The following is a 14,819-nucleotide window of genomic DNA, read 5'->3' on the forward strand; positions in this document are numbered from 1 at the left end:
AGTTTAAAATATCTGCAGTAGTCTATTCATCATGTGACAGATTGGCTGTGCGTACGACATTGGTCATGATGAAACTCATGCAATCCAATATTAATGAATGTCGTTACTGGGTTTTAGGCAGGATTACAAAATAAGCCAGAAAAGGAAGTACTGACACAGATGGAGGGTGTGGTAACTTTATAAATTTACAATGAATCAGACAATTTTACTTTTTAATCATTTTTCGAATTACACAGTTTATTGATTTTAATGAAAGATTATTCTTCACAGATGATAGCCCATACATGATTACATTTGTTTACAATTATTGCATCACAATTATTGCAACCCATTCTTCTAGTCGAATAATGGTAGTCACCTAATTTGCAGTCAAAATAGCAATTGGCCATTAATTTCAACTGGGAACACCTTTTCAGAACAGGTCCGGATGTAGGTGTTGGTTCATTTCACCTGGGCAATTGAAATCAGTATAGTCCCCTCTAAGCTGTTATAGTTGTATTTCATTTGGTGCTGAACAGGTGCAGTCTTAATCCTATAGAATTATATAGTCTAAAACATCTGGTCTTGGTTTACATCTGTTGCACATTAGCTGATACAGCACTCTTCACATAGAACTAACCTCTACAATGGAGACTATTTTACCATGCTAACCATGGATACCTTGAAGTCCCTTTAATAGGAAACTCTCACTCACCCTAATACCAGCCTAACACTGGACTACTAACAAAAGCATATCTATACACAGAATACAATATTAAATGTTTGTTATTCCTTACACAGAGCAGGGATCACTCAGGCCCTAGTGGAGTGAGATTGCCTCATCCATACCCTGTAAGGACTATCCTCTGAGGAGGTGCAGTATCCCCACTCAGTCCTTGTCTTGTGTTTTGGAAACATAAAAAATAAGCAACAGCTTTAATAATTTGTTTTAATTGTTAGTTAGAATTATACAATACAAGGACTGGCCAGGCTTCTTCCCTCAGTAAACGGAATGAAACAGAGGTGGCTAGGTGCTAGATTTTGATTCGTCCAGAGCCTAATACTCTAGGAGCTTCTACACCGTAACATAATTCTACCATTTTAAATTAGTTTTACTCCAAACCGTTAGCCGAAACATGACCTTATAGTTACTATCATAGTGCAAAATTGCTATTCAGCGCCCCAGCAGGATGATTGTGCCTCCTAAAATAGTTAACCACCCGTGATTTATTCTCAGTAGTGCTACTTTTAGAAATACAAAATTAAACTTCAGTTTCTTTTTGTGTTTCTAAAATAGCTTACCACACAGTTCTGAAAATAGAGCAGCTGTAGCTGCATTGGAGAACACAGGGGTTTAGTTTAGTTTCTTATGTTTCTTGGTCTTGGACTTGATATTGTGGCTTCTTTAATTTGCATTTGGAGAAAAGACTGACATAGCATTTGAGATCATTTCCTTTTTTTCCTCCCAAAAGAAAGGTGGCGTTCTGGCAAGTGATGCAATTGTTGCTTGTGTTTTTTTTTTTTTTTTTTTTTTTTTCTTTCCTTCCTTGGCAGTCATCACATTTGTCATTTCGCACTGGCTACCTGCGTTTTGTAGCTCAAAAAGAAAGCCCTGAATCAATTAGGCAACTGTTCTCTTTAAGGAGGCTGTGTGGTCCAGTGGTTAAAGAAAAGGGCTTGTAACCAGGAGGTCCCTGGTTCAAATCCCAGCTCACTCGCTGACTCATTTTGTGACCCTGAGCAAGTCACTTAACCTCCTTGTGCTCTGTCTTTTGGGTGAGACATAAGTGACTCTGCAGCTGATGCATAGTTCACACACCCTAGTCTCGAAGTCGCCTTGGATAAGGCGTCTGCTAAAATTAAGCAAATTAACAATAATAATAAGCCAGTCTTGACAGGCTTGCTGGGAGCATTTTACATTGTTTGTACCGTCCCTGGACTGTGTATTCCTGTAGCCGACTCCTTTTCTTCCAATACAGCCATTACACATAGCATACCAAATAAGTTAACTTTCTGCATCTTGCAGGTATAGTTCTGTAACTATAAGCTGTCTCTTATGTTGTCTACTTAATTTATTTTGCATGAGTCACTTTTACCATTGAAAAATGTATAGAATATTTGTCTACCACATAATATGCTCTGCTGCTTTTTTTTAGGTTTTTCACAGCGCAAACCGCTTTGGTTGTTTATTTATGTTCAAAGTGACTACAATGTGTGTTGAAATGTGTTTCTTTTGTCATTTCTGTAAGCACAGTTGGTTGTTCAAGTTCTGTAGGGAAATGTTTTGGTTCAATAGCACCACTTAGTGACGTGGAAAGGCAACTATAATTTTTATTATTTTTGGGGGTATTTTTTTAATTGTAGTTTGAGCAGTGATGCTTTTATAAGGCTGCAAATTGTTTATTAGATTTCAACTCTTTAAACCGTCACATTTTCATTGGATAAGTACTCTTCACATTTATTAATAAAAAAGTCAATGTAAGGTGCTCATAAAGCTACCAATTCAGTTCAAAACATGTAGCTTTACATACCTTTTTATGTCACATTTTCAGCTTTCACAGCGTGAGGTATTTGAGGAACTGAAATCTGAATTATCTGTGAAATTTTACTTTAGACAATAAATCCCTAGTGTGTGTGCGTGCGTGCGTGCGTGCGTGTGTGTGTGTGTAATATATATATATTTCAGTGGTCCATGTTTTTTCTTTTGTCTCCCTAGGACTCTGCTCTGTTTGAGCTGCTAAAACAGTCGAAAGAACAGGAAGGCCATGTGGACCATGCCGAGCCCCCCAGCACCCTGAACCTCCCCCTGCAACACAACCACACAGCGGCAGACCTGTGAGTGCCCCAGGACAGCTCCAAAGAACCCTTCCAGAGGGTTTCTGTTGTCCTGTGACCTTTTTAATACTTGTGTTTTACTGTGTGTGTCCTTGCTGTCAAATACTCCAGCTATTTAATACCACACCTACTGTTGCCGTCAATCCCGGTTATGCTCGGTGTCTCAGAAAGCACTTACTTAATTGTACATTATGTAATGTCAGTTGTCAGACATTGCTGAAACATCGGTCTACTAAATGAAATTGTTAATGAAAATTACAAAAATAACATTTATTTTAAATATGACCGATGTTTGTTACAAAACCATGCATTTCAACCAACCAAACCTTTTGTTTTATTACCCAGTTTTGTGTAAAAAATAAATTGAGATATATATATATATTAAGTTCAAAGTAACATTTACCCTTGGCTTAGATTAATTTACCATGAAAATAGGTCGCACTGGTGTAAAAGCCGCTCCACCCTTTTTGAGACTTCAATTTTACGAAAACACCTTTTGTGTGTTTTTTAAAATACTTTTTTTACAATTAGATTTTTTTTTCCTATATGCTCAAAAACGATTTAAATAAAGAAATACACAGGTTTAGTTGCTAAATAACTTGTTTGCAACATTTTATTCCATTAATAATATTAGTGTTTTTAGTTAAACTGCTAGAAACTATTCTGTTTTTCACAATTTCTAAATAATTGTAAATTTAAGTGCAATGTCAAACTACATCAAAATATAGATATAATACTATCACAGTACTGTAAATTCCAGTAGTAACAATGTAAACCACTGACAAATGGTACATGAATGGATTTAAAAAGTAATAATTAACAGAGCGTAAAATCAAGTTATACATCCCACATCACACCTGTATTAACTTATTTTATTTAGCTTATCAAGTACCCAAGCACTTCAGAACATATCTTCTTTGCTTTACTGAACATTTCTTTCCAAAACCATACTTGGGCAATATAGTTCCAGCTGCATTGGCTTTTACAGATGTGTTGTATTAATTCAAATTTAAAAGAAAAGTTTTAAACAGTGCTGCTATGTCAATTAAAAAAGCATAACAGTAATCTAAACACTAAACAGTGCACCATCTAAAGGTCTTTTCACACTGAGTGCGTCGCGTCAGAGCGTCAGCGTCCAGCGTATTTTGATGCCGTCAAGTTGCTTTCACACCAAAGGCATTCAAATAATTAGAACGCAATTGTTAATAATAATAATAAATAATAATACGTTATTATTATTAATGTGGACCATGCCGAGCCCTCCAGCACCCTGAACCTCCCCCGGCAACACAACCACACAGCGGCAGACCTAATAATAATAATAATAATAATAATAATAATAATATTGAATAACAACAATTACCCTACTTCTGACTGTTTCCGTTTCTCTACCTTTTCATTTCCAAATGCTGCTCCAAAAACTGCATTTGCAGCATCTATTTCCATGGTTTTATATTTCTTACTGCCTGCCCACTCATTGTTTTTTGCTCCTTTATTTATTTTTTTGTTGAGAACTGGTCCCGCAAGCTCTTCCATTGGTTTTTAACTACATCTGAGTCACAAGACATGCAAAATAAGTAAAACAAGCAACAGTATAGTACTTTACTTGTGGTTCGCTATAGCACTTTAACCAGAACAAAACCATTGTGTTGCATATTAAATATGTAGGCTACGGCTGAAGTTCTTAATCATAAAAAAACTAAACTTTATACAACTATTCAGTTTAAAGATACAGTTTGTGTTTGAAACACAGGGCTCTGTTCATGCCGTTCTCCACAAATAAGTAGTACACATTTTAATGACTGGACATTTATGTATTTACTGTCTGTCCTAAAATCAAATGTAAAATATATACATAAACATAAAGATTATATACATTATATTTATACATGTATTCATTTAATTCTGATGGAGGTATTTTTTTAACACGTCGGGTCATTTTGTGTTGCTGTTAAAAATCCTTGAAAGAGTTTTCTTTATTGTAGCTCTATTTGTTTCCATTATCTTCAAGGAAACATTTCATTTTGGCAATATCTACTGTTTTAAATCGCTCATTTTCATTAGGCCGATCTCTGTTTGTGTTAATGAAATACAGTAGGGGCTACCTGTTGATGTTTGTTGCCATGCCGATGAGGGGGCGCGAGCTGGAGTGTGATTGGTTAGAGACAAATTTACTTTCGACACGCACAGAAAAATAGGACAAGGCCTATTTTTGAACCGTCGGTTTTACACGACACGTCCAGTGTGACCGCCTCCATAGGATGTATAGTATTCTAAAAAATGAAGTTTATGCTGGACTTTTGACGTGACTTTGTCTTTGTTTTGTCTGCATTCATGTAGTGTGTTTTCAGCATTGCAATTGCCGTGCTTTTCAGCAAATTCAACACCATACACCTGCAGTATAGCCTTAAGACTTGATATGTTTACACGGCTTTCTGTTTGCTACAGATCTGCGGGTTCAGTCTGAATGTTGACAAATCAATGGCTCAGGAGGGTGGGAATAAGGAAATTCATAGAGATTGACAGCTGTTGTGTTAACAGTGAAGCAGTATAGCTGTGACGTTTTCATATAAGATTGATAACTTTAACCACAATTTTTTTTTTTTCTCCACGTACACGCGTCTGGGTCGAGAGGAGGTCAGTCAAGAGTCTGAAAGCTTGCGTTTAACATTCAAAATGACTAAGGGTATTGAGAGTAACGAATTAAAACTTTCAATTAGAACAGTGGTTTTGTGTTTCTGCCTAGCAACATAACCTGAAATGCTGCAGATCCTGAAAAAATAATCGGGTTGTTAACAGTTAAGTTTGTAACCGTGGCTGTAGTAATCCCATTGTGGCACTAGTACAGCAGTTTAATATTAGACACACCAGTGCAGACGTCGCACTGGTGTATTAGTCACTCCCCCCTTTTAAGGGTCCCGAAAAGATTCCTAGAAGATCTACTTATACAACAATTTTTACGGTAATGCAAAATTATGTAATACAGTGTTATTATGCTATATGATGTATATAACTCTGGATATTAAACTATTATAATTTATCGTAGTCCAGTCCCATTTCCTTTTCACGTTTTGCCGAAGCATTATCCTCAGTTTGTGTGCAACAGATGAAATCAGACCAGGCAAATCAGGTTAAAAAAGATGACACCTTTTAAGCTGGTTGCTTCCCATTTGCCTTTTTCACACAATGAAAGCAGAGTGGTACTAACCAGAGGTTCACACACTCCAAAGTGCCAGGGTTACATGTAGGAAGTTACCAAGTCTTTTTTTGGAGATGAAACACATCTCCAGAACAAGAACATCCCGGGGGGAATGCAGGCAGGACAGCACAGACAGTATTCACACTTTCAGAAGTAGGGTAGTGAACTATAGTAATACAGTAAACTAGTCTTAATCCACACACCTGTATGCCCAAATGAGCTATAACCACATTACTTATGGGTAATCCAGTTATATTTATAGGACAATGTATGATGATGGTAGCTGCAGAAACTGCATTTTTCCTTAAATGTAAATTTCTCTTTTGTTAGAACAAACTTTGATTAACATGAATTACTTAATCTAGTTGTGGCACAACTGTTACACAAAAATGACAGTACACTTAATTAAGCTTTTCAAAATCAATTTACAGGAGGTCAGCAATGAAGAGTCTCTCTTTTGGTCCTTGGAAAGAAACAGCCTTTTCTTTTCATTTTGAAGCCCCAAAAACATGTTTTTATTATCAACAGTATCTTTACCCCCCCCCCCCCCCCATGTTGTATGTACCAGAAGAGACAAGATACAGTAAATAAGGCAGTTTCTACACAGAAAAGCACCTATTGTATTCAGACAGCATTCAGTAACAGAATTGAGAACTGGGATTCTGTTGACTTATACCCATGACAAAATTGCAAGTCAAAATCTGATTTTAGTGATCACAAGCTATATTAAGGGTGTTGTGTCTCATACAGCTCTAGAAATAGTTTGAACATATTTAAGAAGGCTGTTGTGATATGTATTTATCAGCTGTGTTACACGTTAACCATGTCTTGCATTTAAACATGCCTTGCCATACCTTGTTGATGCTTAAATTCCGAAAAGAGCACTTTGGAGGGGAAGGAATGGGAAATTCCCATTTATAGAACTTAATTTTCCTGCAAGCAGTAGCTGGCACTTGCTTGTTTCACAGAATGAAATAGTGGCAGGCAGGTTTCAATGATGAAGAAAGCTTGTGTGCAGCTAAAACCTTAGGTGAACTGAGCTTCTAACAAGGTCTGCTTTTTGACCACGTATAATGCGCAAAGTGCTTTATAAAGATGTGATAGACTAACAACAAGGATGCTGCAGTGTATGGAGATTTAATTGTGGGGTACAGCAACTACATCTCCCAGTCCTAAGGCCTAATTTTAACATAATGTACTGATGGTGTGCCAAACGATTTCAAGATTATAACGAGAGAACCCTGACCTTGCCAAGTTAATCAAATGAAAACACACGGTTCCCGATTTGTTTAATTGACACAAAGCAGGGTGTTTTTGTGTCACATGCAATTAAACTAGGATCGTCTCCCACTTAGAACAGGTTGAGTATGAATTGAAGAAGGCGTGAGACCGCCTCCTGAGGGGTAGGTACTTATCTTGGGAGGATCTGTTTACATTCAGATGTCATTCCCTGGTGTCTGTTACTAGGATACTGTTAGACTTTTTATGAATTCAGCTATTAAATAAGCAATGTGGAGTAGTGGTTAGGGCTCTGGACTCTTGACCGGAGGGTCGTGGGTTCAATCCCAGGTGGGGGACACTGCTGCTGTACCCTTGAGCAAGGTACTTTACCTAGATTGCTCCAGTAAAAACCCAACTGTATAAATGGGTAATTGTATGTAAAAAATAATGTGATCTCTTGTAACAATTGTAAGTCGCCCTGGATAAGGGCGTCCGCTAAGAAATAAATAATAATAATAATAATAATAATAATAATAATAATAATAAATATTTACCATTCCTTTTGATGGTTACTCCATCAAATCTGATCATAAATAAATAAATTAAAAGACTGCGTTGACCAATTTTTTCTCGCATTATTGTTTGCATTCCCCAAGTAGTTTCAGCTGGTGGGGACTTCTTTCCCCTTTTTGAAATTGAAAAGTGTCCTTGTGTTGCTCTATCCAAACTGTCAAACTGTCACTTTCCTGCTATAGTTTTATAAATGTTCAAGCTAGTTCGGGAACATAAACAGAAATGAGAAACGGTATTTGTTCTCTGACGGGAAAGGACAGATGACTAACTTCTGCTGGTTATAAATACTAGTGACTGGAAAATGTTTACTGACATTGTGATTTAGATGTCATGGGCATGTGTTAATTACAGAGTGTCGTACTTCCTATGATTATGTATGACGGGGTGGGGTGAGTGGATTTGGCTGGAATATATATATATATATATATATATATATATATATATATATATATATATATATATATATATATATATATATATATATATATATATATATATATATAGATAAACAAATATATATAAACAAATATGAACAAATTCCAACCAGTTTAAAAGGGTGCCTATTGCAAACAGCAAATACAGAAAACTGAACTTTTGCTGGATGTTTTGTTTTGCTGGTGTGCAGGTACCTGTCTCCTGTCAGGTCTTCTTGGAAGAAGGCCTCCTCCATCAATGGCAGTGTGCCACAGACAGCCGACAATCAGACAGCCCCCTCGGCACAGTCGCAGCAACCACCTCCGAAAACACAGAAATCTACCTCACTCTCTCTGTTCTACAAGAAAGGTCAGTGAACTGCCTCACTTACACAGTAATTGCTCTGTTCTGAGTTTTGGTAACAACCTCACCTGTATATTCTGACTGTCCCTTTCCTCCTCAGTTTACCGTCTGGCGTATATGCGGCTAGACATGCTGTGTTCGCACCTGTTAAAGGGCCAGCCTGAACTGGAACCAATCATCTGGACCCTCTTTCAGCACACACTGCAGAACGAGTATGAACTCATGAGGGACAGGCATTTAGATCAGGTACAGTACTGCACTCTGAATTAGATCACAATGTGTACTAATACTGACTTCGTTCTAGTATGTCCTTCAAGTAGGATTATCATTATCTCCTACTGGAGATAAAATCTCCTGCAAAGAGGATATAGTGAAGGCGCTATAGAACAGTATTGTTTTTGTACATATATTTGTAACGATGTTCTGAAAGGATCTATGTGAAATCTATTGTTTAACTGATCCTTTACCTCTTTTTCAGATCATGATGTCTGCCATGTACGCTATTTGTAAGGTGAAGAACGTCGACCTGAGGTTTAAGACTATCGTAACTGCTTACAAAAACCTGCCAAATACAAACCAAGAGGTAATTGATAAATAGGTGAATTTGTCACGTTGTGGTTATGTGGTTTTTATATCGGGCTGCAGCATTTAAATTATTACAAAAGGTTTGAATCCACTGACAAATCTGCTTTTTTTCCATCCAGACATTTAAGCGAGTTCTCATCCGAGAGGGGCAATATGACTCCATCATAGTCTTCTATAACCTGGTTTTCATGCAAAAGTTGAAGACTAATATCCTGCAGTATGCCTCTACCAGGGTGAGTTTTATAGGCAGAATTATAGATGTACATTTTTTCCTTCATATTCCAGTTTTGAATATAGTGCTCTCGAATGGTCACTGTCACTGACTACATTCATGAATGTTTCCATAATTAGGACCAAACAGTTAAGTGTTACAGAACACCCGACAGTTAACCTACTTTACCTTTAGCTTTATCCCCTTGTCCGCAGCTATATTTTTGTGTAAACCATAAATTTGATTTTGTTTTTAAAAAATCAGCCGGAAATACATTCCTCAACTTTTACGTGGGAGCATTCACTGGGAGAAAGAGGATTTCCCTGTTTGAGCACCGCAGAGTGTCCAGTTCATGCTCCCTTTTGCAACACCCCTGTTTTTTTGAGTGAAATCATGAATACATCTGTATATATGTTTACAAAACCATCAATGCATCAAATACAAAAAAAGTAAATAATAATTGACTGTGTTATTAAAAGATCATTTTAACTTTTGTAGGTGTGCATTGTATTTAAAGAAGTTAGAAGAATTTTGACTACCACTATCATTGTGAGCCTCAAACAGATTGTCTGGATTCGAACCCAGGCCTCTAAATGTGCAAGGCACAAGAAGCTAGTGAATGAACCTGTTGCTCCGCCATCAATGTATTTTTATTCCAATAATGTCCTCTTTCTTTCCCTCAGCCACCAACTCTCTCCCCGATCCCCCACATTCCTTGCAGCCCATACAAGTTTCCCAACTCACCCCTGAAGGTTCCAGGAAGCAACAACATCTACATCTCGCCCATGATGTCCCCCACCAAGATGACTCCTAGAACAAGGTGAGATTCTCAAGGAATGGTTCAGTTGAAAAGTGATTTGAAAGAGTACACATTTTCATAGGGTTTTTTTTACAGCAGCATTGCAGTGTGATGTAACCATCGCATTTCATACATTTTTGTGATGATGTTAATGGTATTTTAGGAACTACAGAACTTTCACCCACCAATCAGGGTACTAACGCACAGAATGTATAGCTTGACAAATATATATATATATATATATATAATTTTTTTAATTTTTTTTGGCTTTCAGTTTTTAGAAGTCATTCATTTCCTTTCCCATGTCCTTCTTTTTTTTTTTCCTCTTGGGAAGATTCCCTCATGCATTGCTCTTTGACATGCTTAACTTTGGGAATGCATTTCCAGCTCATCTTTAATCCCTCTGCCATCTGGCTATACTGAGCTGTGTTTTGAAACACAAAACAGAATTAAGAAAAGTAGTAACGCTTGTACATGTCTTGTTGAAAAGGAGACACTTATAAAATGCACTTTCTCAAATTTAAAATGTTACATGCATCCCTCAGCACTCCTGTAAATATCAAATTAGATCTATCGATATAAGAATATATCACCATGACCTACATCCACCATGTGCATTTAAAATGATATAAGGATTACAAGTGTGGACAGACAAAATCTGGAATAAGATTCCTAATACTATAACTGACAATACATTTGAATATATATATATATATGTTGAGTAAATCCATGTGACAGTGTGGTGCTCTCAAAACTGAATTGAATGAAATTAACCCTCTTGTTGTGGATAAAGCTTTACTCTTAAGGTCATATCAAGGTCAATCAGCAGAGCAATAAGATTTAGTCATTGATGAATGTTTGTCATGTGAGAGAAGCTGCACATAAATGGCATCTTCTATTCCTTTTTTGTAACCATCCTTCTGTTTTTATCTGCAGAATCCTGGTATCTATTGGTGAATCTTTTGGGGTAAGTTGTTCATTACCTTGCAGAAGACTATTCAAAATGATTCTGTCTTCAGAAAACCCCAGAACCTGCTTAGGGTGTGAAGGTTTATTCATTTTTGACTTGCATTCAAGAGAAATGATTACGTTTTGGTAAATAAAAAAACATGTTAAGAGAAAGTGATTTCAACTGCGTAATTGTGTTAAGAAATTGTGAAGCAAGACCAGAATGGCTATTCAATGTGAGCTTCTGCTGTTTTAGTCCTCTGAGAAGTTCCATAAGATCAACCAGATGGTGAGCAGCAGTGAGCGGACTCTGAAGAGGGGGCTTGACATGAGCAGTGCCCCCAAGCCTCTCAAAAGGCTGCGATTCGACACAGAGGGGCAGGACGAAGCAGACAGCAGGTAAGGAATAATGGACTGAGAAATGACACGCAGTTCTGTTGGCGCATCTGTTTATTACTCAGGGTCACAGAACAATCGGCTCATTTCAACTCTCCAGTGTTACCGTGATTGTAATGCCAACACTTTCAAAAATAATCTTTGTCTCTAGTTTATAGAGTACAAATATGTGCTTGGAAAGGGTTACGTTAGGGTCTGGCCCACCGACTTGCCTGCTAGTTCAGCCTGTATGAAAAGTGTTTTACTAACCATTCTCCCCAAGACCTGAAACGAACGTGCTTGCAGAGGTGTCATTCCAACTCAAGTGAACCAAATGAAATTGAAGGTGTTTCCTCCACTTCTGGTTGATTTCTTATACCACATGTGATGGACAAAAGGGTTCCAGTGTAGGTCTTCATTTTCGTAACATAGATTTTCTCCATGTGGTGCTTTTATACTACTTGAGTTGAAATGACTCCAGATGGAAGGAGACAGTCCTGGGATTCTGGGCAGTGAAAACGCAGCTATGTTGAACTGCTAATTTTATGTTGTGTCCAAGGAGACCTTGTGGTATAACATAATAAACACTGTACTTTATATTGAAAAGTTGGACCTTGTACACTATTTGATAAGGGCTTTGAATAGGTCTGTAACCACAGTGTCTGCAGGATTACATAAATAACTTCTGTTAATTATTTATTTTCAATTTTTTAGCAAACCTACTGGGGAATCTAAGTTCCAGCAGAAGCTGGCTGAGATGAGTATGTGTTTTTTTTTTTTGTTTTTTTTTTATCTTTTATGAATTTTGTCAATGTTACTGAACAGTTTTGAGGGCTCAGTTGAGACCAGGACACAACTGAAATTCTAACACAGGGCTGGGGTTTGACTACTGTTTGTTACAATTTAAATTAGTTGGTAGTTTTATCCTCAGTGGACAGTAGTCTACATCACCAAAACCACCACCGTTTTGCAAAATTGGTACATTTGATGCCAACAATTGGATGTGCATAGAGTCTGAAGCACTTCCTCAGTCCCTACAAAGCTGAGTTTTGAGGCCTGCTCGAGGGACAGTGTAGCCACTTCTTGTACTAGCCTGATCTGTGCCTGAATGGAGGGCGCCACTGTCTTCAGTGCTTCTGATACAACACCTTTCATGAGAAGCAAAACTCATGACAAAAATATATTTTGGCTTTTAAATATATACATTACAAAGATGTGTGTGTTTCTGTTTGCAGCCTCAACAAGAACCAGAATGCAGGAACAAAAACTGAAAGATGTGGCCGACGCATTGAAGAGGGATGAAAAGTGAAGCCACCCATCGCCTCAGGGGAAGAACACTCTAGTCTGCTTTTGCGTCATAACATTTTTTTTATTTTAATTTTAATTTTATTATTTTTACTTTGTACATTTCATAATGTGGTAGTTTAAATGCATGTGCACAAAATGTGTGCAGTTTTTTTAAATTTTTTTTTATTTATACTCCTGTAATGGTTTTATTTTTTATTTTTATTTTTTTTTAATTTAAAAATAGTTTTGATTTATTGAACAGACCTACAAATGTGCCTATAAAAGCCCAATGTCGTCTGCAAAAAAAACAGAGGCTTTTAAAAGTTTTGATGAATGCACTAATTCCTGTTGCTAGAAATGTGTGCTTATTAGTATTTTAGTTGTTTCTCCACAAAAGATGTGGGCATCTTATATTCTTTTCCAAATGGACATTGAAAAATGATTATGTAACTGACCTCCTTATTAACAGTTTCTTGTGTACCAGACAGAATTTATCCCTGCTGTTAACTTATGCTGTGTCTTCCTGAAGTTAAATCTCTTTTGGTGCCAAATCGAGATCTATGATAGTCATGTATGTGTCATACCCTCGGTGCCAGCTCTGATCCTGGAGACTGTAGCACCTCTCTCGTTTGATTTATAGGTCTCGTCAGTTGCAGTTATCTTTGAAAGTACATGTAATCTTGTAAGTACTGTTAGCGGCTTCAATGTTATGTATCAGACTGAAATGTTACAGGTCATTTTATTGAACCTCATCAGAGATAGAACCTGTTAAAGGTGCAATAACCAACGATTTATTGCCATTGTGTCACACGTCCCTTGTTTTGCTGTTGGTTTTCTTTTCTTTTATTAATATTTCGTGTTGACAGTGGAAGTTTGGTGGAAGTGCTTGTTTCCACAGTTTATGTGCAGCATTGCCTCCTGAGTGCAATACTACTACCTGGAATTGTGTTGTGTTTGTGAGGTGAGACCTTTTTGAAAGTCTTGGTTATTACACCTTTTAAAGAGTTACTCAACAGACTGTAGGGTTTAAAACACAATGCATTACTTTACCCAATGTCTGGTTTATTGTACACATTCCTGCAATACCCTTTTCAACATAACGGATTGTTTTGATATTAACATATCCCTGGTCATAAATCAGTTTTGACTACTTTATTTTAGTTTTACATCAGTTATGCATTGGGTCTTTCAATCAAAATGTCTTCTGAATTCACAACACCTAGGCTGTTGTGTTGCTTAGCATGTAAATTTCTTGCTTAAGGTTTTATTACTGGTTATTCCACATTAACCCAACCAACATAATGTATGTATTTATTTACTGCCATTTTATGGCAAGAGTGCCAGATAGTCCTGGCAAACCCAGCTGACAGATGAATCCATCAAAATGCTGAATTTTATGAGAGAAGCCAGGAACCAATTAAATGTTGTGAATTCAGAAGAGATTTCGACGGTAAGACCCGATGCCAAACCAGTAAAAAAAAAAAAAACTAAAATAAGTAGTCAAAACTGATTTATGAGCACGGACATGTTAATTGAAATGTCAAAGCAATAGCAATTATGTTGAAAAGGTTATAGCAGAAATCCATTCAACAATGCACAAATTGGGGAAAGTATTGCATTGCATGTTATAAACCCTACAGGCTATTCACTAACACTTTTAACTTAAAACATGTTTTTCAAAGTATTTGATTTTCCAGGTACTTGCACTCTTCATTATTCATATTTGAATTTCTTCTCCCGTGGCCTACAATGACTTGACTATTATCAAACAAAAAGGGATCGTTAGATACCTGTGAATTCTAACCTTATAAATACACAAGGGCACAAAACTTTTTTTTTTTTAGAGAAGTACTGGTAATAGTATTAGAAACATGTATTTAATACGCAGGGTATTTTGGTTGTTGTTTTTACAGTTTTAGATGACCAAGGCATGTTGCAAAGGAGTAGTGTCAAGGTCTTTTGTTGGTCCACAGCTGGCTGGAAAAATGCAATTCCTTGAAAACCATTTTTTGGTGTCATTTGATAGCTGA

General features: G+C 36.9%; 1 protein-coding gene across 1 annotated transcript in view; it reads left to right on the forward strand.

Moving 5' to 3' along the window:
• LOC117407442 (retinoblastoma-associated protein) overlaps nt 1-14,285 on the forward strand; it is an 86,721-nt gene extending 72,436 nt beyond the window's left edge. The window contains exons 18-27 of the mRNA XM_059028641.1: nt 2,696-2,814; nt 8,433-8,590; nt 8,685-8,830; nt 9,063-9,167; nt 9,289-9,402; nt 10,064-10,200; nt 11,116-11,146; nt 11,384-11,526; nt 12,217-12,263; nt 12,738-14,285. Of these exons, the coding sequence (XP_058884624.1) occupies nt 2,696-2,814; nt 8,433-8,590; nt 8,685-8,830; nt 9,063-9,167; nt 9,289-9,402; nt 10,064-10,200; nt 11,116-11,146; nt 11,384-11,526; nt 12,217-12,263; nt 12,738-12,811 (1,074 nt within the window). The 3' untranslated portion in view covers nt 12,812-14,285. The remainder of the gene's footprint in view (nt 1-2,695; nt 2,815-8,432; nt 8,591-8,684; nt 8,831-9,062; nt 9,168-9,288; nt 9,403-10,063; nt 10,201-11,115; nt 11,147-11,383; nt 11,527-12,216; nt 12,264-12,737) is intronic.
• The last annotated feature ends 534 nt before the right edge of the window (nt 14,286-14,819 follow it).

This window comes from Acipenser ruthenus, chromosome 8, assembly GCF_902713425.1.
Source record: "Acipenser ruthenus chromosome 8, fAciRut3.2 maternal haplotype, whole genome shotgun sequence".
Lineage (NCBI taxonomy): Eukaryota > Metazoa > Chordata > Actinopteri > Acipenseriformes > Acipenseridae > Acipenser > Acipenser ruthenus.